Genomic DNA, 23,662 nt, shown 5'->3' on the forward strand with positions numbered 1-23,662 from the left:
TTGCGAATATACAACATTCTTTGCTGTCCCATTGTCTTTGCATATAAATAGATTGTCAGGTTATCCCCCTGTTTCCCCCGGTGTCCCCGTTGTAGTTGTGTCCCTGTGTCCCGGTCGTCATTTATATTCCCTGTGTCCCGGGTCCCGGTCATCATTTGTATCCCGGTGTCCCGGTCTGTATATACATTCGTTTTTTAGTTTTGTTTTTCTCCTTTATTTTTTTCCTTTTTTTTTCTTTTTTAGCTTATTTAGATTTTTAGATTTTTTAGTTTTTTTTATTAGTTTTTAGTTTTTATTTCTTTTTAGTTTTTTTGTCCCGGTCGTCATTTATATCCCCCTGTTTCCCCCGGTGTCCTCGTTGTAGTTGTGTCCCTGTGTCCCGGTCGTTATTTATATTCCCTGTGTCCCGGTCGTCATTTGTATCCCGGTGTACCGGTCTGTATATACATTCGTTTTTTAGTTTTGTTTTTCTCCTTTATTTTTTTCCTTTTTTTTTCTTTTTTAGTTTATTTAGATTTTTAGATTTTTTAGTTTTTTTATTAGTTTTTAGTTTTTTTTTCTTTTTAGTTTTTTTGTAGTTTTTACCTTCTTTTTAGTTTTGTTAATTTTTTTTTTTACTTGTGTCCTGGTCGTCATTTATACTCCCTGTGTCCCGGTGCTTTGTTGATTGCTAATCGAACATTCCTTTTGTCCTGGTCGTCATTTATATCCCCCTGTTTCCCCCGGTGTCCTCGTTGTAGTTGTGTCCCTGTGTCCCGGTCGTTATTTATATTCCCTGTGTCCCGGTCGTCATTTGTATCCCGGTGTACCGGTCTGTATATACATTCGTTTTTTAGTTTTGTTTTTCTCCTTTATTTTTTTCCTTTTTTTTTCTTTTTTAGTTTATTTAGATTTTTAGATTTTTTAGTTTTTTTATTAGTTTTTAGTTTTTTTTTCTTTTTAGTTTTTTTGTAGTTTTTACCTTCTTTTTAGTTTTGTTAATTTTTTTTTTTACTTGTGTCCTGGTCGTCATTTATACTCCCTGTGTCCCGGTGCTTTGTTGATTGCTAATCGAACATTCCTTTTGTCCTGGTCGCTTTCTCTTTGAGTGTCGTCATTTATTTTTTTCTTTTTTAGTTCTTTTAGTTTTTACCTTTTTTAGTTTTTTTTTAGTTTTTAGTTTTTTTAGTTTTTTACCTTTTTTTAGTTTTTTTAGTTTTTTAGCTTTTTTATTTTTTTTATTAGTTTTTAGTTTTTTTGTAGTTTTTGCCTTTTTTTTAGTTTTTTTAGTTTTTTAGCTTTTTTATTAGTTTTTAGTTTTTTTTGTAGTTTTTGCCTTTTTTTAGTTTTTTCAGTTTTGACGTCACCTGATCCAGTTTTTTCAGGTGACGTCACCTGATCCACGATCCACAGATCCACAGACAACTTATTTTTATATATATAGATAGTTTTTTTTTTTTTACTTATGTCCTGGTCGTCATTTATACTCCCTGTGTCCCGGTGCTTTGTTGATTGCTAATCGAACATTCCTTTTGTCCTGGTCGCTTTCTCTTTGAGTGTCGTCATTTATTAGTTTTTTCCTTTTTTTTTAGTTTTTTATTGGTTTTTACCTTTATTTTAGCTTATTTTTCAGTTTTTTCCTTTTTTTTAGTTTTTTTTTATTTTTTATTTTTTTTAGTTTTTTACCTTTTTTTAGTTTTTTTAGTTTTTTTAGTTTTTTAGCTTTTTTACTTTTTTTATTAGTTTTTAGTTTTTTTTTGTAGTTTTTGCCTTTTTTTAGTTTTTTCAGTTTTTTTTTTAGTTTTTTATTGGTTTTTACCTTTATAGTTTTTTTAGTTTTTTAGCTTTTTTATTTTTTTTATTAGTTTTTAGTTTTTTTTGTAGTTTTTGCCTTTTTTTAGTTTTTTCAGTTTTGACGTCACCTAATCCAGTTTTTTCAGGTGACGTCACCTGACACATCCATCCATCCATCCACAGACAGACAGACAACTTATTTTTATATATATAGATATATATATATATATATATATATATATATATATATATATATATATATATATTGATTATTATCATTTAATTATTATTATCATTATTGTCATTAAATATTATTATTATTACCATTTCACTATATATGATTTTTATCCGTAGTGTCACTTCCTGGATACACCGCTAGTTCTGTGCCATAGCCTCAAACTTTGCCTTAACAAATGCAGGATGGAAGTAAAACATAACGATATGAGGGGGGAGGATCATGGTTAAGTGTCAAATTCCTAAAATACATCATTGATAATATACTTTTTTTGTAAAATTATTTTAGTTGCATATAGCAAAGCAACAAAGGAAATAATTGTAATACCTATCGGGATTTAGAAGGTCTCAGCATGTCAAGTTCTAGTTAGTCGGAAATGTCCTTTCAGATGCTGAAAACAGAGATGACAATGTAAACGTTTAAGTCCAAAGTCATGGTATTTCGTCAGTCCCTCATGCTAGGTAAAATAATTCGTTGGCGAAATTTGTCGTCATTTATATTCTCAGAATCAACAAGAGCTTGCTGCAAAGAAAAAATTGTACAACATATCTACGAGGAAAGTCGGCTTAAGTTCTAAAACCTTTCTTTTCAAAACATGAAAACGATGATAAACGAGGTAATTCCTTGCTAATGAAACAAGAAGAAGATGAAAAGATTCCAGCCGAAATTTCCACTGAGCCGCCCCCAAGGGGTTACTCTTTTGACCGTTACCTGAGAAAAAACCTCTTTTCTTTTATTTTGTCTTTTTAGGCTTTGTCTCTTCATATTCCCACATGGAGTTTTCTTCGTTTCTTCACTGACTATGAGTTACCTCATTTCTCTTCATTTTTCTTCGTTCTAACTTTTTTCATTCTTTTCCAGTTTAGTGTCAGAAAATATCTATCGCTGTCTAATGTTTTTCTTTCTCTATGAGCTACGCAAAGGGAAAGGAGGAGGGGGTGTAAAATACCCCTTCAAAGAGTGGCAGTAAGTAATCCCTCCAGACCAAGTAATATGAAAATAGCACCAAACAATATTTTTGAGAGTTTGACTCCAGGAAAAATAATATTATAACCCACCACCAATAGATACCACCCCTGTTTACCAACTATACAAAGCAACTTGGTAGAGAAGCAAAACACAATCGACGGTCATTCAGGTTGGTAGGTTCTATTAAAGACAATTGATTGGTAAAAGAACATGGTATTACAGTGACCCCTTTTAAAGCAGATGGAGTAGATTTGGGAATCAGTTACTCTTACGGGTAGAATGTTTATGTTTGTTTCACACTACACCACAGTTCCTTCAGCTTAAATTTTGACTTTATGTTATGTCTGACTTTATGTTATGTATAATCTTATGAAGTAAGTTTACTTAGAAAATTCAATATAGATTCAAGTGTTGCCTTATGTAGCTTTAACGGTTATATTGCGCATATAAATAATACTTGATTATAGCAATGTAGGCTCAAGATACCACAAGAAAAAATCTTATTTGAGTAGTTTGAAGTGTAACTGAAATTTGAAAATAAACTTATGTAGTTGCTCAAGGTCTAAATCAAAATTGTTTCGCCTCTTTTTTCTTTATTTGCATTTATTTTCTTTGCCGATTTACAAGGTTTAATGTTCAAATGCGGCTAGACTAGCAATTCAGTTTCCTTATCAGTTCTTCAGCAGTAGCAACCAATTACAATAAAAATTTAGGCTATAAAAGATCTATGGGTTCTTTCAATCTATGCCGTTGAACCTTTTGCAGCGGCTTAACTTAAGGCTTTACATTATGTAATCTCAACGGAGAAAATTTTGTCCCTAAAGTAGGGAGTACCAAGAAAACTCGAGCTCGAAACCGGAATTTCACAACGTGTAATTTTATAGTGAAAAAAGAAATCACCAGTGCAACAACACAAACACAGAAACAAACCCAAATCATAAAACAAAATATAAAAAATACCATATAAACAAAAAGGAAAGACAGAAGGAAAAAGGAAAACTTTTTTCCTACTTTAGTAATTAACACAGATCAGTACTTGAACGAGGCCTTAACCTTACTCATCCATCTTATTACATATGTCAAAAAGCATAGCCAAAAAAAATCAACCGCAAAAAATAATGCATGGACAGGCAGTCTTGTCATAAGTAAGTATAAGTCGTCATATACCATAGATTAAGAACAATAAATGAGACAAATAATTCAACTAAATTACAGAACAAGAGCTCATATGGCACTTGTGACGAGGCATGAAGAGCTAAGAGCCAAGAGATCATATGGTATGAGCTCTAACAAAATTCTATGAATCAATAGATTGATTCAAAAGGAAAATAAGAGGCTTAATGCCGGTCAGGATTTAAAATAAGAGCTCTGATTCACGATGTCCTTCTAAATATCAAAATCCATTAAGATCCGATCACCCACTCGTAATTTTCTAATTTTTTCTTCTAATTTTTCCTCTCCCTTTAGCCCCCCAGATGGTCAAATCTGGGAAAACGACTTTAACAAGTCAATTTGTGCAGCTCTCTGACACGCTTACCAATTTTCATCTTCCTAGCACGTCCAGAAGCACCAAACTCGCCAAGTCACTGAACCCCTCCCCCCAACTCCCCCAAAGAGAGCAAATCCAGTACGGTTCCGTCAATCACGATCAAGGACATTTGCTTATTCTATCCACCAAGCTTCATCCCGATTCCTCCACTCAAAGTGTTTTCCAAAATTTACCCCTCCAGCTCCCCCCAATGTCAAAAGATCTGGTCGGGATTTGAAATAAGAGCTCTGAGACATGAATTCCTTATAAATATCAAATTTCATTAAGATCCGATCATCAATTCGTAAGATAAAATTACCCCAATTTTCAAGTTTTCCAAGAATCCCGGTTTCCCCCTCCAATCCCCCCAATGTCACAGGATCTGGTCGGAATTTAAAATTAGAGCTATAAAGCACAAGATCCTTCTAAATATCAAATTTCATTAAGATCTGGTCACCCTTTCGTAAGTTACAAATACATCAATTTTCCAAATTCCCACCCCCAACTCCACCAAAGAAAACAGATCCGGTCCGGTTATGTCAGTCACGTATCTTAGACAGGTTTTTATTCTTCCCATCCAGTTTCATCCTGAACTCACCGCTTTAAGTATTTTGAAAGATTTCCGGTTCTCCCCAACTGCCCCCCTCCCCAATTACGCTGGATCCGGTTCAGCTTTAAAATAAGAGATCTGAGTTACGAGGTCCTTCTAAATATGAAATTTCATTAAGATCCGATCACTCCTTGCTAAGGTGAAAATACATCATTTTTTCTAATTTTTCAGAATTACCCCCCCCCCCCCCAATAGAGCGGATTCGTTCCAATTATGTAAATCACTCTAAGACTTCTACTTATTTTCCCCACCAAGTTTCATCCCGATCCCTCCAATCTAAGCGTTTTCAATTATTTTATGTTCCCCCACCCCAAAATCCCCCCAATGTCACCAGATCCAGTCAGGACTTAAAATAAGAGCTTTGAGACACAATATCCTTCTAAATATCAAATTTCATTGAGATCCGATTACCCGCTAATACGTTAAAAATACTTCATTTTTTCTAATTTTTCAGAATTAACCACCACCACCCCCCCCAACTACCCCAAAGAGAATGGATCCATTCCGGTTATGTCAATCATGTATCTAGGACTTGTGCTTGTTTTTCCCACCAAGTTTCATCCCGATCCCTCCACTCTAAGTGTTTTCCAAGTTTTAGGTTTCCGCCTCCCAACTCCCCCCCCCCCAATGTCACCAGATCCGGTTGGATTTAAAATAAGAGCTCTGAGACACGATATCCTTCTAAATATCAAATTTCATTGAGATCCGATTACCCGTTCGTAAGTTAAAAATACCTCATTTTTTCTATTTTTTCAGAATTACCCCCCCCAACTACCCCAAAGAGAGCAGATCCGGTCAGGTTATGTCAGTCACGTATCTTAGACAGGTTTTTATTCTTCCCATCCAGTTTCATCCTGATCTCACCGCTTTAAGTATTTTCTAAGATTTCCGGTTCCCCCCAACTCCCCCCCCCCCGTTACGCTGGATCCGGTTGAGATTTAAAACCAGAGATCTGAGTTATGAGGTCCTTCTAAATATGAAGTTTCATGAAGATCCGATCACTCCTTCGTAAGTTAAAAATACATCATTTTTTCTAATTTTTCAGAATACCCCCCCCCCCCAATAGAGCGGATCCGTTCCAATTATGTAAATCACGTATCTAAGACTTCTGCTTATTTTTCCAACCAATTTTCATCCCGATTACTCCAATCTAAGCGTTTTCCATCATTTTAGGTTCCCCCACCCCAAAATCCCCCCAATGTCACCAGATCCAGTCGGGACTTAAAATAAGAGCTTTGAGACACAATATCCTTCTAAATGTCAAATTTCATTGAGATCCAATTACCCGCTAATAAGTTAAAAATACTTCATTTTTTCTAATTTTTCAGAATTAACCACCACCCCCCCCAACTACCCCAAAGAGAATGGATCCATTCCGGTTATGTCCATCATGTATCTAGGATTTGTGCTTGTTTTTCCCACCAAGTTTCATACCGATCCCTCCACTCTAAATGTTTTCCAAGTTTTAGGTTTCCGCCTCCCAACTCCCCCCCCCAATGTCACCAGATCCGGTCGGATTTAAAATAAGAGCTCTGAGACACGATATCCTTCTAAATATCAAATTTCGTTGAGATCCGATTACCCGTTCGTAAGTTAAAACTGCCTCATTTTTTCTATTTTTTCAGAATTAACCCCCCCCCCCAACTACCCCAAAGAGAGCAGATCCGGTCAGGTTATGTCAGTCACGTATCTTAGACAGGTTTTTATTCTTCCCATCCAGTTTCATCCTGATCTCACCGCTTTAAGTATTTTCTAAGATTTCCGGTTCCCCCCAACTCCCCCCCCCGTTACGCTGGATCCGGTTGAGATTTAAAATCAGAGATCTGAGTTATGAGGTCCTTCTAAATATGAAGTTTCATGAAGATCCGATTACTCCTTCGTAAGTTAAAAATACGTCATTTTTTCGTCGGTTATGTCAATCATGTATCTCAGACTTGTGCTTATTTTTCCCACCAAGTTTCATCCCGATCCCTCCATTCTAAGTGTTTTCCAAGTTTTGGGTTTTCCCCTCCCAACTCCCTCCCGCAATGTCACCAGATCTGGTCGGGATTTAAAATAAGAGTTCTGAGACACGATATCCTTCTAAATATCAAATTTCATAGAGATCCGATCACCCGTTCGTAAGTTAAAATACCCAATTTTTTTCTATTTTTCAGAATTAACCCCACCCCCAACTATCCCAAAGAGAGCGGATCCGTTCCGGTTATGTCAATCCCGTATCTAGGACTTGTGCTTATTTTTCCCACCAAGTTTCATCCCGATCCATCCACTCTAAGTGTTTTCCAAGGTTTAGGTTTCCCCTCCCAACTCCCCCCCCAATGTCATCAGATCTGGTCGAGATTTAAAACAAGAGCTCTGAGACACGATATCCTTCTAAATATCAAATTTCATTGAGATCCGATCACCCGTTCGTAAGTTAAAAATACCTCATTTTTTTAATTTTTCAGAATTACCCCCCCCCCAACTACCCCAAAGAGAGTGGATCCGTTCCGGTCCTGTCAATCATGTATCTAGGACTTGTGCTTTTTTTCCTACCAAGTTTCATCCCGATCCCTCCACTCTAAGTGTTTTCCAAGATTTTAGGTTTCCCCCTCCCAACTCCCCCCCATATCACCATATCCGGTCGGGATTTAAATAACAGCTGTGAGACACGATATCCTTCCCAACATCAAATTTCATTAAGATCTGATCAACAGTTCGTAAGTTAAAAATACTTCAATTTTTTTATTTTTTCCGAATTAACAGGCCCCCCACTCTCCCTCCAGATGGTCAAATCGGGAAAACGACTATTTCTAATTTAATCTGGTCCAGTCCCTGATACGCCTACCAAATTTCATCGTCCTATCTTACCTGGAAGTGCCTAAAGTAGCAAAACCGGGACCGACAGACCGACAGAATTTGTGATTGCTATATTTCACTTGGTTAATACCAAGTGCCAAATAAATCAATGTAGAGACAGAAAAATAGAACTTCTGGACGAACGATTAGTAAAATTTGAAAATGACTTAATATGCTCTCCCTAGAACTCCTTTTACGCTTCATCAGAGCTTGAATCTCCATTCAATTTTGAGATTTTTGAATACTTTGCTTATAATTATTGTGTAACGATGATTATGATAATTTTTATAGATTTTATGTTAGCCAAGAATGAACAGATTTGTGTTGCCCCACATTGAATGTAGCTGATTGCAATCAACTGTATTGAACGCGGGATAGGTGAGAAAGACTTTACTTAAGTAAAGTAAGTTAAGTAAAGTACGGAGTGTGAATGCCACTTTAAACAGAACCTTGTTCTGAGATACGAATCTACTTGAAGACAGCAATTCGCCCGTTTGCTATTCCAAACTTCCCAATCACTTCTGGCAGATCAATCTTAAGTTGTAATTTTGAAAAACATCCAAGCTTTAATAATAATTGTATGTTTAGCAAAGAATTTGAATTTATTCAGAATATTTGTACCATTTTCTAAGATCTTAGAAGAAAAAAGTTTGGTTATTACACTAACAAATTTCAATGATAAACAATCTGAAAATGATTAGGCTAAACCCGAAAAATCGATTTGTTTTTCTCACAGTTCTACACAAAGTTACCCCCACACGTCTCCCCATCGCTAATTTTTCTTCCTCCATTTTCCTCATATTGATGATTAGTGACTTCAACAATTCTTAAATGCCAACTTTGGTGGGAATCCAGCAACATTCGTAAAATATTTACTTACCATGTTTTGATTTTGGATTTCAATATTTCAATGTTTGCTTAGGTAACTAAATAGCATAGAAGACAGTGAATAAAAATGTGATAGAAATCAGAAGCCAGATACGAATTATATAGGAAACAAACTGTGTTTTCTTTTGAGGTGCTAATACCGCAAATTTGGCCTCAAATATAAAAACTGACAACACGGACTTTGATACAAAGTTTTTCTAATTATTTATAATTTCAACAAAACAAGGAGTGGTATAGGAAGGGGTTCTAGAACAGAGAATTAGTGATGAAGGACTACCGAATGGAGCATTGTGGGGTGGGAAATTTCAATAAGGAAGTGTTTTGTTGTGAATTGTGTGGTAGAAGATCGGGAAGGGAAATGTTGGTTGAAAAGTTGAGTGACCAACGGGTTTCGGTGTTTCCAATTAAACTCAAATCACATCAAGTTGTATCAGTATTTCCTATGGCATAACTCTCGAAATGTTAAAAAATTGAATGGGATCTTTTTTTTTAATATAATGATTTCCTAAATAGCACTTCAAAGTCAAATTAGCATTTTTGTTAAATCGGTTGTTTTATCATATATTTCTTTGTTCCAAGATATATTTAAGAAAAAGCTTTTCATTTGAATTAATTGCAGTTAGTACTACTACTAATACTAATTCACTGCAGCACCAAGCCGCACAAAGAATACAAAGCTACACACGCCCCTCCTCCTTTCTAACTGCAGTTACAATACCAAAAAGTGTAATTCTTATAGTTAGGTACCTTATAGTTAGGTAAATTAAGACACAGATACAACCATATGCATTTTTTGTTGTTTGTGTTAAAATCCCAAAATCAAAAGACGGTAAACACAAGTTTAACAACTGTATTTCATTGCCACTAATATTGCTATTTAGAAAGCTATTTAGAATTATTGCTACTTACTGAAAATAAATTGACATCGTTGGCAAGTGAAGTAACAATGACTGACAATGTAATCACTCACAGAGCTAAAAAGGCCTGGCCTATTGCAGCACAAGAAGCAAGTATAAATACCAAAAACACAGCCCTTAAGTGCTACAGTCTTTTGTGGTGTTCCTAGCTGTACCACTAGAGAAAACAAGGTTTAAATTCTAGAAACCCGGTTAAACTTTGAGCATGTTTTCCGGTATTAGCTTTTAAGCCTGAAATTCAGAAATACTAATAATAATTTATTTAAACCCTCTATAACAAAAATTATAAAATTAGGAAAATAGGAGTAAAGGGGAGAGAGGAAAAAATAAAAGGAAAAAAGACACACAAAACACACAGAGTATAAAATACAAAAGTAGAAAAATACGACACATGAGCAAAGAAAACTTAGAACAAACATCAGTAAGAAATACAAACAATTCAACACACTATAAAATATCTTTGTTAAAAGGAAATGACAAGTGATGGACCTAGCTTATTAACAATACCATTGGAAAGTTAGGAGTTTTACTGTTTCTACGAAGGAAACGGTTATGAGCACCTTCTATTTTATAAAGTATATAAAAATACTGAATCAGAAGGATTTTAAAGGGGAAAATAAACAGAATTTGATATCTTAAAAATGTAGATTTCAGCTGAAAATGCTAAAACTTCCAATTATACAGGTTTTTCGGAATGATTTAAGACAGAAAATGCAAGCAAAAATCAACTAAAATAAACTTAATAGATGAAATCGACTACCCAGTAGGGTACTAGTTAACAAAAAACTTGACAAAACAATGCTAATTGTAGTCAGTGCAAAGGTTCAACTAAAATACCCCAACACTAACAGTGGTTGTACATTGTATGGATATTATTGCCCCTTATGAGTGGTATATCCCCCTTATGAGAAGTTAAAAGTCAAAATGGACGCCACTTGAAAGAAGTTGCGAAGTAATGGCTTTTAAAATTAGAAAGCCTATGTGATTGTTACCGTTGGGACTATTTCGTCTGCACTGTCTAATTAGTGTTTTTACTTATAAAGAACGAGGAAACACAACGAGTCACTTACTCAGAGAAGAAAAAAAAACAGAAAAAAATTAAAATTAATCACTTACTCACAGAGAGAAGACCAAAAAGGAGAAGAAAAGAAAATTAAATAAAAACTATTGAAAACAAAACTAAATAGATTGAACAGACTAAATTAATTAAGTAGATTAGTATATTAAATAGACTCCAACGAAATATTAATATATATATATATATATATATATATATATATATATATATATATATATATATATATATATATATAGATATATATATATATATATATATATATATATATATATATATATATATATATATATATATATATATAATAGAAAAAAGATAAAAATAAGTTCTAAGAAGCCAAAGAATTTATAACAATTTTTTTGAACGAACTGAATGAGTGGCAACTTCGAACTGATTCGGGCAACTTATTCCACACAATATGACTCGGAATCTGACCTTATACAAGGAGTAAAAGGAACTTGGGTATGATTTTTGGTATTGCAAAGATTATTATTATTCTGATCAGAGGTAAAAGATGGCGGAACACTTAGAGGATGGGGGAGGCCACCATGAAGCTTAGGAAAGATGAAACATACCCACGAAAGAATATACAGTGACTCGAGAGCAAGTGATGGGATAACTCCCGAACGATTAGTTTCCTTAATAAGGTTTCTAGCTTTATTGAAAACCCTAGAAAGAATTTTTAACAGTGAAGTCAATATAATAGTATGGTTAACATCCATACTATTGGACAGTAAGAAACGTAAGATTGGATCAAGCAGCGAAAAGGGATTTTCAAAATTGATCCAGGTAAAGTATGTTTAAGTTTCCTTAAAATACCGAAACTCCTGCATATCTTCATTTTGATCAAACCAATGTGACGTTTCACAGACAGGTTTTCATCAACAAGAACGCCCAAAACCGAACATATCCATCTCTGGATCAATGAATTATCCCATTTGGCTGATAAATTTCGGATAACTGGGGATAAATCTGAGAAACATGCGAAAATACCAAAAAACTGGACTTAGAGAAAAATGTATGGTAAGAAAATTAGCATCAAGCCATAGAATTGCAGTCTATAACAAATTCGCTGATTCGCAATTTCCCAAAGTATCAAGTGTGCTATCATCAGCAAAACAAACAAGGACATCAGAAGATGGCGAACTATAGCTGGCACTATGGGCAAGGGAAGGCTTAGGATGACAAATTCTACAGTAGTTAATAAGTTTCTGCTTTTTTACTACATAAAAAAGATCCATCACATAAACAGAAAATAGCACAGGCCCTAAAACTGATCCCTGAGGGACGCCAAAATTCACTTGTGAGGATGAACGGAAAAGCTAAGACTAAAACCCAGAAAATACATTACCCGTAATGCCAAAATGAAACATGTTCGATAGAAGAATTTCATGGGTTAAGGAATCGAATGCCTTGCGAATATCCAGGAATATAGCAGCTGGAATCGATCCTAAATCTAATGCAAAACGTATAAAATTCAAAAGGATCATACAGGCATGTTCAGTGGAGCGCTTCATTCGAAAACCAAATTGAAAGTTATGAAGTTTTTTTTATATTTTAGAAAAGTAAGGAGACGCGAAAGCATAGCATTTTCGAAGATTTTACTAAATATTAAACAAAAAAAAACAAGTTTTTTAACTGAAAGTAAGGAGCGAAATTAAATCTTAAAGCGAACAGAAATTACTTCGTATATGAACGGGGTTCCCTAAGAAACAACGAAACCACATCACTAGAAGAGCGATAAATATTGCCTATTATTAGATCAATATCATTAGATCTAATTTTTACAATTTGTGACTCAAAAATACCTTCAAAATTCCTTGACAAGTCATCCCGCAAGCAGCAATGCAAATTACTAGATATATACATGGTAAGATCTCCTTTAGCCATCTTGGAGCGGTTTACATGTTCCATTTTAGAACCATGAATATCCAATAGCATTTCATTGCCAGAATCCAAAAACGTCTCGCATAAACCAACAACATCAGGCTGTCCATCCGAAGCAATTTCTCTTAAACTATCATTGACGAGGAGAGACCCTGAATGTTAAGCTGAAGTGCAGTCAGAGAATAATTTCATTTGATAACATCCTCTCCCCCCAAATCCGAAACATATTTACTATTACAAATAGGGTTTATATTAATTGGATTTTGATTAGCTGGACCCACAGAACTATTTGCGATGTTAATTAAATCAAAAGGATTATTTTCGAGATCGCAAAGGCGCCTCTCATGGCTTAAAGTATTGGCAAAAGCAGGTTTTACTTGGAGTCCATTTAAGTCACCAGATGAACAAAAAAGAAATCTTTACTTAAATATATTACAAAAGAAAAACCTGTCAAAAGGATTACAAGCACATAAATAATTAATAACACAGCAGGTATTATTGAAATGAACCATGAGCACGGAAAGAAAAAAATAAAAGAAAATATATAAATAAAGTAAAAAAAATGTAACGAAATGAAAAAGAAATTTTGAAAAAAATAGATCGCCACGCTTTCTAGTTAGGTTTTTCGAAACAAATACACCTGATTTTGCCAACTTACTCTTTGCTGCAAATACTTTTCGAGCAATATCCAAGCTTGAAAATTTCACCAGAACAGAGGTGATTTTCACATTCTCAGACTGAGTAGCAGGCATACGGAATCGATTAGCTTTCAAGAGGTCCATTTTTTTTTTAATCTTGCAAGCCCATTATTTGTGTTACCACTCCATTAAGATTTTCCATTAATTCCACATTGGGGTTTAATTTCACACCGTAGAAAATTAGGGTATCAAGTAAGGGCTCCAGCTGAAGTTGGTCAACCCTGTCTTCTAATTTGGGAATTTTATTCTCAAGCAAGTTCACAGCATTACAAATTTTTGGAAGGGTTGTTCCAACTTTTCAAATTTAGCATTATATTCAAGGGAAATAGAATTATAGACATCGTTCACAATATCTTCACTGATAATTTCCTAAGCTCGATTAGGAAAAGCTATCGATTAGGGTAGTGATAAGTAGGTTTTACACGGAGTCTGGAAAATATCAGGGAATAGGCGCTGCTCTTCAAAAGCCTTATTTACATCTTTATCTGTCCTAGTACAAGCTTCTTTAAAGTTGTCCTTCCAGTTGCGGATATGTGCTTCAGCTATATTATGCTCAGAGTGGGTACCAAAGCAAAAGACTAGATATCTAGCTTGATTTTTCTGGTCTTTGGTGGTTTTAATAACTACTGATGGCCATAAAGGGTATCGAACGGTATACGTTCGATACCATAAAGGGTATACGACATAAAGAGTACGTTGGCCATAAAGGGTATACGACAAGATCGAACGGTTTGTATTTTGCCATTTTACGATCTGCAGTCACGAGGGGGGGGGGAACTACAGGTAACATACTTCAACAGCGAAATGTTCCGATTTGACACTCCAAAAGTACTCACGTTTTTAATATGGGCTTGGTTTTTCACGCAAGTTCATCAAATTTCAGCAAGGACTATATCCGATTCAACTGAAAACTTATTTATCTCTTCTCTCTTTGAACTCTGACAGTGAACTGAGGAATTTGATTATTTGACCGTAGAATATAGTACAATGGGACAGGACCACCTGAAGAATACTGACAGCGCTGTCAACTAGTTCCCTCAGCGCTAAAGACCCTACTGAGCAAGAGCGTTAACTCAAGTAAGTCAAGTCAAAGTAGTACACTGTATATTATCTTTGATTACCTGTAGGTTGTATACTATCTTTATTCAGAGTCAAGAACCTACATTGTCTCAATTCAATCAACCTTGTTTGCTCTTTACTCAAGTTTAACAAAAAAATTGTTTGCATACAGACACAAAAAAAGATCTTCACAAGCCACAATTCGTTAGTCAGTAGTGTTAAAACATATAAGCCGATACACACACACTCGAACTGCACAAAGGAATAGTACTCAAGCATATCAAAAGAAAATGAATGACAAAACATTCATGACTCGCATTTACTTACTTGGGGTATAAGGTGGAAGACTGAGCTGCCAAACAACGATCCAACGGCTAATCCAACCATAGCTGTCAAAAGATTGTTGTAAAAAGTTTTCCGCATGAGCGGCAACACTGAAACGCCAACTAATGAGCACAAACTGATCATTGTCACGAAAAGGAAGCCATAACCCCAAACTAAAAAAAAAAACCGGTGACATAATAAAGTAAAGTGTAGTGGGAATTTTTTTTTCCAAATCAATACGTTAAAATGATTTAACATGAAGTCATCTTGAGATGTTTCCTTCTCAATAGCCACTACTCTAGACCTTTACCAAAATATATTTAATATTTTACTTCCCGAAAATATCTTCAGAATAATTTAGAAACCTCAAACTTGTACCCAGTACCAAAGAAAAACTGATCCATCAACCAAAAATAACCTATGCCAGAGACAATCAGATTTTAATTGTAACAAATATTGTGCCTCAGATTTTATTTTTCTTTCTACTTGATTAAATTTCCTACAAATGACTCAATCAGGTTTTGCATTCTTTTTGATTGCTCAGCATTTGATATAGTAAAAAAAAATACGCTTGGTCAGTATCATGTTATGTGTTCTCATAATACCTGTGACTAACAGCTTAATTAAATATGACAAACACCTATATAATTTTATATAATTAAAGAGAGTTGACTATTTTTTAGAAAGAGATTTTCATTATTTTTTTTTTTTTTTGTCGGCAGCAGTTAAAAAAAATGAATACAGGGATAAAATATCAAACCACTGACGCTAATGATCCATGGTTGCAGCGATAGCTGCAATCTAGTAATGAGCGAACAACGACCCAAAGTAACCGAAATATTAAAAATGCGTTTAAAAAAAACTATCCAGTGAGAAAAATTGCTTTTTGTAGCTGGTTCAGGAGTTGCAATTATTATTTCTGTTAAACTTGATGGTAAAATCATATTCTAAAAACAAATTTACACGACATTCGAAAGAGTCTGAAACCCCTGAAAATGGCGTCGGATTAAAGCAAAAAGCACACCATTAAAATTACCATTGTCAAAATCCGATTTAAAACAACCAACCCACCCCCCCCCCCGACAATATTTTCGATTATGTGTAATGTTGCTATGGGTGTAAGATTTTTAGTTCGAACTGTCGTTTTAAACAGTAAAATAGATCCCAGCTGAATAAACTATCGATAATTCGACCTAAATAGACCTACAGTGCCATCAGAAAAAAAAGCATATCCAGTCAACCAAAGTTACCAAAAAGGCTTTAAAAATCTATCAATAACCAAGGGTACATTCCCAGACTACGGGGCTTTTTATTAAAGACAAATTTAAGGCGAACATCAATTAAATACAAAAAAAAACGTTGCCCCAGGAACGCTGAGGGCAGTGTTAAAAACAAAATAAATAGAAATTACCCTAAAAATGGGTAGGGTTGCATTTTAAAACTTCCATTCTTTAGAAAAAACTATGTTCATCTACAGAGAAAACTCATTGATACTCCCGTATTAGATCACAACAATACGACGTTCCCCCCCCCCAAAAAAAAAATCTAGATTCGACTTTTTCCTCTTTTTGATTTATGTTTGTAAGCTCTCACATCATTGAATTATATATAGCGAGATAAATAAACTTATATACAAAAGGAGGAAGGAGTACAGAATTCCCCTTAAACAAATCCGAAAGATTCCCCCTGTGAACATTGAAAAATAGTACTATTACTCTTGACAACTAATCGCTGCACCAAGGGACGCATCCTGAGGTCAATACACACTTTTTCTCCATGCCACTTGGTTCAGAGCTTCACTCCCTTCCATGAAAAACCTATTTTCTTTAAAGATTTGCTTATGACCTATCCTCCTCTCCCTTAAAGGGAGATAAGAGGACCTATACTCCTCTCCCTCCTCTGATATATCCTGCTCTCCCTTAAAGGGAGATAGGAGGACCTATCCTCCTCTCCCTTAAAGGATGTCCTGCTTTTCGCTTGGTCTTAGCTACATGGCTTAAAAGCACGATTTTTGGCAACCTCTCAGCCGTAAAACATAACCCAACCAGCGTTGCTAGTTCTTTGAAACAAATTGTACCAGTTTCTGATAAAAATTATAACACAAGAGATTAATTTGTACCATAGAAAAAGCCGGTTAAAAATTTGCCGAAAAAAGAAGGAAATTTCGATAAACTACAACTGAAAAGAATCCGACTCAGAATGGAACAAATAAAACGAAAATATACCTTACAATTTGTATTGTACCCAAAAATATTCAAATGTACCGAATTGTACCAAAACCTCTAAATTGTACCAAAAACGGTACAATTGTACCGTTTTGACAACGTTGGACCGAACCATCTTAGCCTTTTTCATTATAACCATAGAAAGAAGTTTGAAACGATTTTTTCGTTTAGCTTGCCGTTTTACATGCGGTTACTCGAACAAGTAAGAGATAAGACAAGGTAATAGGTCTTGATATGACTTGATGCTTGTAATGCTGGCGAGAAAATAAAATAGACGCTACCCTGCTCAGAAAACTACAAATTTCGTGCGAATACTGAAAATCCATTCTAGAGTCATCAGATTGTATGAAATTTATGCTGCAATTGTTACCAAGATCACACTCCTATTTGGGTGCGATCTCTCTCATTTTGCATTATACTAACAATCCTATGCTAAGAAATGTTTTGATGGTAACTTTACCGTATTGAATTTTACATATTTGTAATCATTTGAAAATCGCTTCTGCATATTCTTTATCTATATATTCTTTTCAAATTTTGAATTTTCAAATTTCTCACTTGCTTTTGCCATAAGCCGCTGTTTACTAACCGTTAATTAACGGAGCATTTTGAACGCTCGTAGAGAGAATCGTAGAATTACATACACAGGAGAGATAGAAATGGGTCTGAAGGACTTCCTCAAGAAAAATTGACTAATACTAATGCTACTACTGCCAAATCATCGTACCACCAAGCAGCATTGCCAACGTATTGAAAAAAATTGTACCACTTTCCGATAAAAATTGCACCACAAAAAACTAATTTGTACCATAGAAAATTAAACGAAGTCACCTGAGGCAAAGGTAGATTCAGATGCTCTTCTTGCCCCTCATTTGGTTCAGAGCCATACTTTTCACTCCTTCCCTTGAAGTTCCTACTTCCATTCAAGTCTTTCCTTATGATATTTCCCATCTCGAAGGAGGACGTCCTCCAGTTCCTTCGATCCCAGCTGGATTAAAGATCCCACGAAAGCATGACTCACGGAGACTTGTCACTTATCGTTTGTACCTAATCAACTCGACCTAAACATTTTAACTTGCTTTCATTATAGCCCCAGAAATTCAAATCAAACCAAATCTTCCATACAGCTAATCGTTTAATATAAGCTTATCGTTCCCTTAATCGATATGATAGAAGATAATAGATTATTGACATAATAACAATCAAGACATTAAACTAAAATCAAGAACCAAAGACTAGGACTTAAAGAGCGTTGAACAGGTGAGATACAAACGGGGGAAAATAAATAAAAAATTAATGCACACGGAAAAAGAGGCGAAACAAAAGGACTTGGTTTCCAAAGACGCGCCACAATAAATAATAGAAATGCTTTTATTTATTGTGGCGCTTCTTTACGAAGAGAACAAACTTCTTTGGTAGGCCAACCTCTTCGTAAGAGAAAGCATCAGTGATTAGATTGGGAGACCTGAATACTCTAAGCAGATGAGGTAGGATTGGGGTGATTTAAAACTTTGGGAAATTGTGCTTGGTATAGGTGTTGGCGATGGTAGATTTAGCAACGCGAAAGCAAATTTTGTTTCTCTTATCTTTTATGGTGGTCAGGCATGAGACTTCCAGGAGCAAAGAGCGGCTAGAACTATCGTTAGAGAATTACTCTGGAAAGAATTTAGTATATCTTCCACAACATTATAAATACCCAACGGTTCTTGACCACCATCGATACTACAGATTCTGGCATCGTAACCTCCGTTCAGACAATTACCTTCTCGCTTTTCTAAACTTTCTTCAAATGCAAAAAGACACCCTATAACTTGGCCCTTCTACCTTTCAAATTTTCACTACATCCACCATCCTTAATAATAATACTACTATAGTGCTTACAGAGGTAGTCCAAACCCTATTCAAGTCCCGATGCCATACTGAACCAACTACAAACCTCACTTCTTACCTTCACATCACTCTCGCTTATACTACTAATCATTTTACCACACTTAACAAGAACTAAATAAAAGTTTTTTTTTCAACTGAAAGTAAGGAACAATATTAAAACTTAAAAGAAACGGAAGTTATTCTATATATGAAGTGGATTGCCTCCTTCTCAATCCCTCGATTATTATGCTGAAGTTTTTTAGTACTTAGAAAAAGTTCTTATTCTTAATCAATGGTCCTTTTTTCAGCAGCCGTTCTTAAAGCACAGGGACAAAGAAGTCAAAATTGAGCGTAAAGAGCGAGGGATTGAGGAGGGGGACACCCTTTGATCAGTTTTTAAATCAGACCAGAAAATCACTTACCCCATCCGTGGAAAATTATCCCAGAGACCCACCCCCGTATAAAATTACCTTCGACAAGTTTCTGCAAATTCTCCCATAAAAAGATTTACGTAAACAATGGTCAAATTCCTTAACTTGCAGCCCTTTCCCCAGTGGGCTACGCGGGGGGGGTCAAGTAATTCCTGGGGGTACAATTACTGAGCCTTCCACCTATGCTGAACAAAATGACTATCTCGAAATTTTTGTCGGATCTTTGTCAAAAAAGGGGAGTGGGAGGGGGCTAGTTGCCCTCCAATCTTTCTTGTCGCTTAAAAAGGGGACTAGCACTTTAATTTCTGTCTGAACGAACCTCTACCTATCTTCTAAGACCATTGTTTCAATACAGTCACCCCAATTTCAAATACCATGTTCATAATTTTTAGTGTCTTATCTCTAACGTCATAACCACCATATTTCAACAGCTCATCTACTACACTGATACAATAATAACGCTTTAAGTATGCATAACAAACTAGATTTCAAACCCCCTCCCCATAGTAAAGAATGGGAGAGTGAGGAGTTTATCAGAAGACGCTTAAAAAAACGCTTCAGGCAAACTATATTGACAAATATTCCCATTTTGAAGTGTTATATAGCTTTCTTGGAGAGAGAGGAACCTTAGACGATCTTCCTTACTTGTACTTATGGCAGTTCAAGCCATATCCAAGCTCATCGTGGCACCCATCAGAAGGCGGAATGCTTCTTTCCAGAGATTTCATTCGAGTGTGGCAGGATCCATGATATCAAGCCAGTGACCATCCCAGCGTCACCCAAATTGTCAGAAAAGCTTGTGTCAGAGGGCATTTTATCAATCAGATTTCTGGTAGCTCCTGTGTGAAGGCATGCAAGAGCTTATTTTAATACATTTTAATTCTAGAAATTTTCTGAGTAAAAAAAATGTATAGGCAATCAAACGTCGATCTGAGCAACATTTCCTATCGATCATAAAATATAGTATTGGGAAAAAGAAAGTAAACCATAAGCCTTATTAGAATATTTATAAAATAGAGCAGAAATTTACCTTTAGCACTCGGAACACCAGCTTTTATAACAGTTACAACGGGAGCTCGATACTCTCTTAAAGGTTCATCAGTCTGATGACAATATCTCAGGTCTTTTTCTAAAAGTAATACAGGACAAATGAGGCTGAAAACTTCAGTATCTGGGCCATTTTTTTCAACACTGTTTACGACGTATTTCCATAAAGCATCTTCGTCAAAACACTAAAATAAGTTCGATTAAATACATATGCAAGGCAGAACTTTAATTATTTAGTGCAACAAACAAATTTAAAATGGTCATTTCAACATATATGTTGCCATTAAGCGTCAGAATAAGAAATCTTTCAAAAGGAAGTTGGTAGACCATACTGCTTTAATGTAAAATCATTTATTTTGCTATTATTTTTTAAATTTATTGTTGGTACCCTATACCCCATACTTTTACCTAGATACCCTATTTTTGCACTTTACCCCTTTTTTGGAGGGGGGGGGTATTTTTGCTTCGATATCATAACATTATGTAGTTCTAGTGAGTAAGTTTTACTCATTTATGTTTTTACATTATGTTTTATCATTATGTTTTATTTCTCGGTACATGGTTTCACCCTCCAACTCCTTATCCTGTATATTTGTTGCTGTTATTATTTTTTGTTAGCTGCAGATCCTTGCAAGGAACTCTTTTGGTGTGCTACTGATTTATTTGGTTTGTGTTTTGTTTAAATAAATTATTACAACACAAAAAAAGTTAAATTGAAATTGCTTCCTACACTTTCGGGATAAAAAAGTGTACTTTTTAGCGTGCTATTAGTTATTTTTCTTGAGTTTTTTTTTTTTTTAAGTCGGTAATTATTAAGAGAAATGAGAACTTCCTAGGAGGGTGTAAAGAGGGAGGCCTTACATTGGGATGGAGGAGGAGCGTGCGTAGCTCTGTTGGCCTTAGGCGGCTTGGTGCTGCGGCGAGTTGTTAGTAGTAATAGTAGTAGATCACATTATTCTTAGCCCTATGTCGGAAAAGGAAGCGAAATAGCCCCGATCTTTTACCCGTAGTTGTTTTATCAAATTTTAAGGCAGTAGAAGTTTATTGGCTGTGTTGTATCACATCGAATCACTCGTTTTTTTTGTTTTTTTTTTTTTTTTTTTTTTTCAAGTAAAGTCTTTGTTTCTCTATGGTACAAATCCTTACAGAGAACTCCCATTGTGTGCACATACGAGATGAATTATATTTTCACCATCATTGATAATTAGAGTTTTCATAAAAAAATTTACATATTGCAGCAAACAATGTAAAAAAGTACATTTCTTGTTAAAAAAGTACTTTTAAATGAATTTTTACAAATAATACCCAAGACATGCCATAGTCGGAACTGTTAATAAAAAAGCCAAGATTCATAAATGACACATGCTTCCATTGAATTATACGTCTCACTTGTAGACCTACTGCAGAAGTAGGAATTAAAATGGCAAGAAATTGGCTTTAAAAGCCAAATTCTTGCCAAAGTATTGTAACAACTATTTAGTAAAAAGCTTATCAAGTGCAGTAAAGTGAGCTAGCTAAGCAGGTATAAGCTAATATATAAGCGGATCTTTTCCGTTATACCTATACCCTATTTAAAATGTGTTTTTTAGAAGTTTAGGGGAATTAAGCTGAAACAAAAGAGAACGGTATGCCAAATTACACTGTAAATATATAATTTGGACTATATATTTGTACATTGGGGGGTGAAGTATAGAGAAGCGTTTTTAGGAACGATACATATTAATTATATCATTCCTAAAAGCACATCACTCACTTTACCCCTACCCCACCCCCCGTAAGGTGCTAATATATATCTCAAAGTATATATTTCCTTCATATTTTTGCATACATCGCTCTTTTGTTTCAACTTAATACCCATAGACTGAAGCAACTTAACCCACGAGCAAATAGTTGTATAGGTATTTCGGAAGAGTTCCATATTAACTAGGCTAATTGAACATAAACTAAATTGTTGCCAAGTATTATCTATTAATACTTTGTCGTTGTGAATTAAAAAAAGAATTCGAACGTTACCAGAGTTATGAAAGCAATAAGTAGAATGATCAGATCCGAAAGACGGACCAGTTCTGACGGCCACTTGATCATCACCATGTAGATGGAGAAAGACGAAAGAAACACGAGAGAATATAAAGAGACTCCAAGTCAGGTAATAGCTTATTTACAGAACAATCAAACAGTTCGTGGTAACGAACTGTAGTAAGGAGCAACCCGGCTCAAAAGTAACCGAAACTCTAAAAAATGGAATTTTGATACCAGTAGTTAAATCAAAAGAATCGCATTTTAATGCTGATTTTAAATATACAAGTTTCATCAAGATCAATTACACCCATTAAAAGTTACGAGCCTGAGAAAATTTGACTCATTTTAGAAAATAGGGGGAAACACCCCCTAAATGTCATGCAATCTTAACGAAAATCACACCATCAGATCCAGCGTATCAGAGAACCTTGTTGTAGAAGTTTCAAGCTCCTATCTACAAAAATGTGAAATTTCGCATTTTTGCCAGATCATGGATGCGTGTTTATTTGTTTGTTTTTTTTCCCCAGGGGTGATCGTATCGACTGAGTGGTCCTAGAATCTTGCGAGAGGGCTCATTCTAACGGAAATTAAAAGTTCTAGTGCCCTTTTTAAGTGACCAAAAAAATTGGAGGGCACCTAGGCCCCCTTCCACGCTCATTTTTTCCGCAAATTCACCGGATCAAAATTCTGAGATAACCATTTTATTTAGCATAGTCGAAAAACCTAATAACTATGTCCTAGGGACGACTTACTCCCCCGCAGTCCCCGTGGAGGGGCTGCAAGTTGAAAACTTTGACCTGTGTTTCCATACAGTAATGGTTACTGGGAAGTGTACAGACGTTTTCAGGGGGATTTTTCTGGTTTTGGGGGGGGGGGTTACGTGGGAGAATATTTCCATGGAGGGGCTACTCACGGGGGAAGAGAATTTCAATGAAGGGGGCTCAGGATTTTCTAGCTTTATTTGAAAAAACAATGGAAAAATAAATATGAAAAGTATTTTCTACTGAAAGTAAGGAGCAGCATTAAAACTTAAAACGAACAAAAATTATTACGCATATGAGGGGTTTACCTCCTCGTTATACCTTACTCTTTACGCTAAAGTAATTTTTAGTAATTTCCACTATTTATTCTACGGCCTTTGTGATTCAGAGGTCATTCTTAAGGAATTGGGACACAATCTAAGCTTTAGTGTAAAGAGCGAGGTATCGACGAGGGTTGAACCCCCTCATATACGCAATAAAAACATACGAATATAGAAGTTCGTTACGCA

The 23,662-nt window shown here is 35.3% G+C and overlaps 1 protein-coding gene across 1 annotated transcript in view; it reads right to left on the reverse strand.

The window, feature by feature from the left end:
* LOC136034540 (metal cation symporter ZIP14-like) overlaps positions 1-23,662 on the reverse strand; it is a 91,664-nt gene that overhangs the window by 37,195 nt on the left and 30,807 nt on the right. Inside the window, exons 3-4 of the mRNA XM_065715769.1 lie at positions 20,357-20,558; positions 14,805-14,974 (exon numbers count right to left, since the gene is read on the reverse strand). Coding sequence (XP_065571841.1) covers positions 14,805-14,974; positions 20,357-20,558 — 372 coding nt within the window. The remainder of the gene's footprint in view (positions 1-14,804; positions 14,975-20,356; positions 20,559-23,662) is intronic.

The sequence above is a fragment of the Artemia franciscana genome, chromosome 13 (genome assembly GCF_032884065.1).
Source record: "Artemia franciscana chromosome 13, ASM3288406v1, whole genome shotgun sequence".
NCBI lineage: Eukaryota > Metazoa > Arthropoda > Branchiopoda > Anostraca > Artemiidae > Artemia > Artemia franciscana.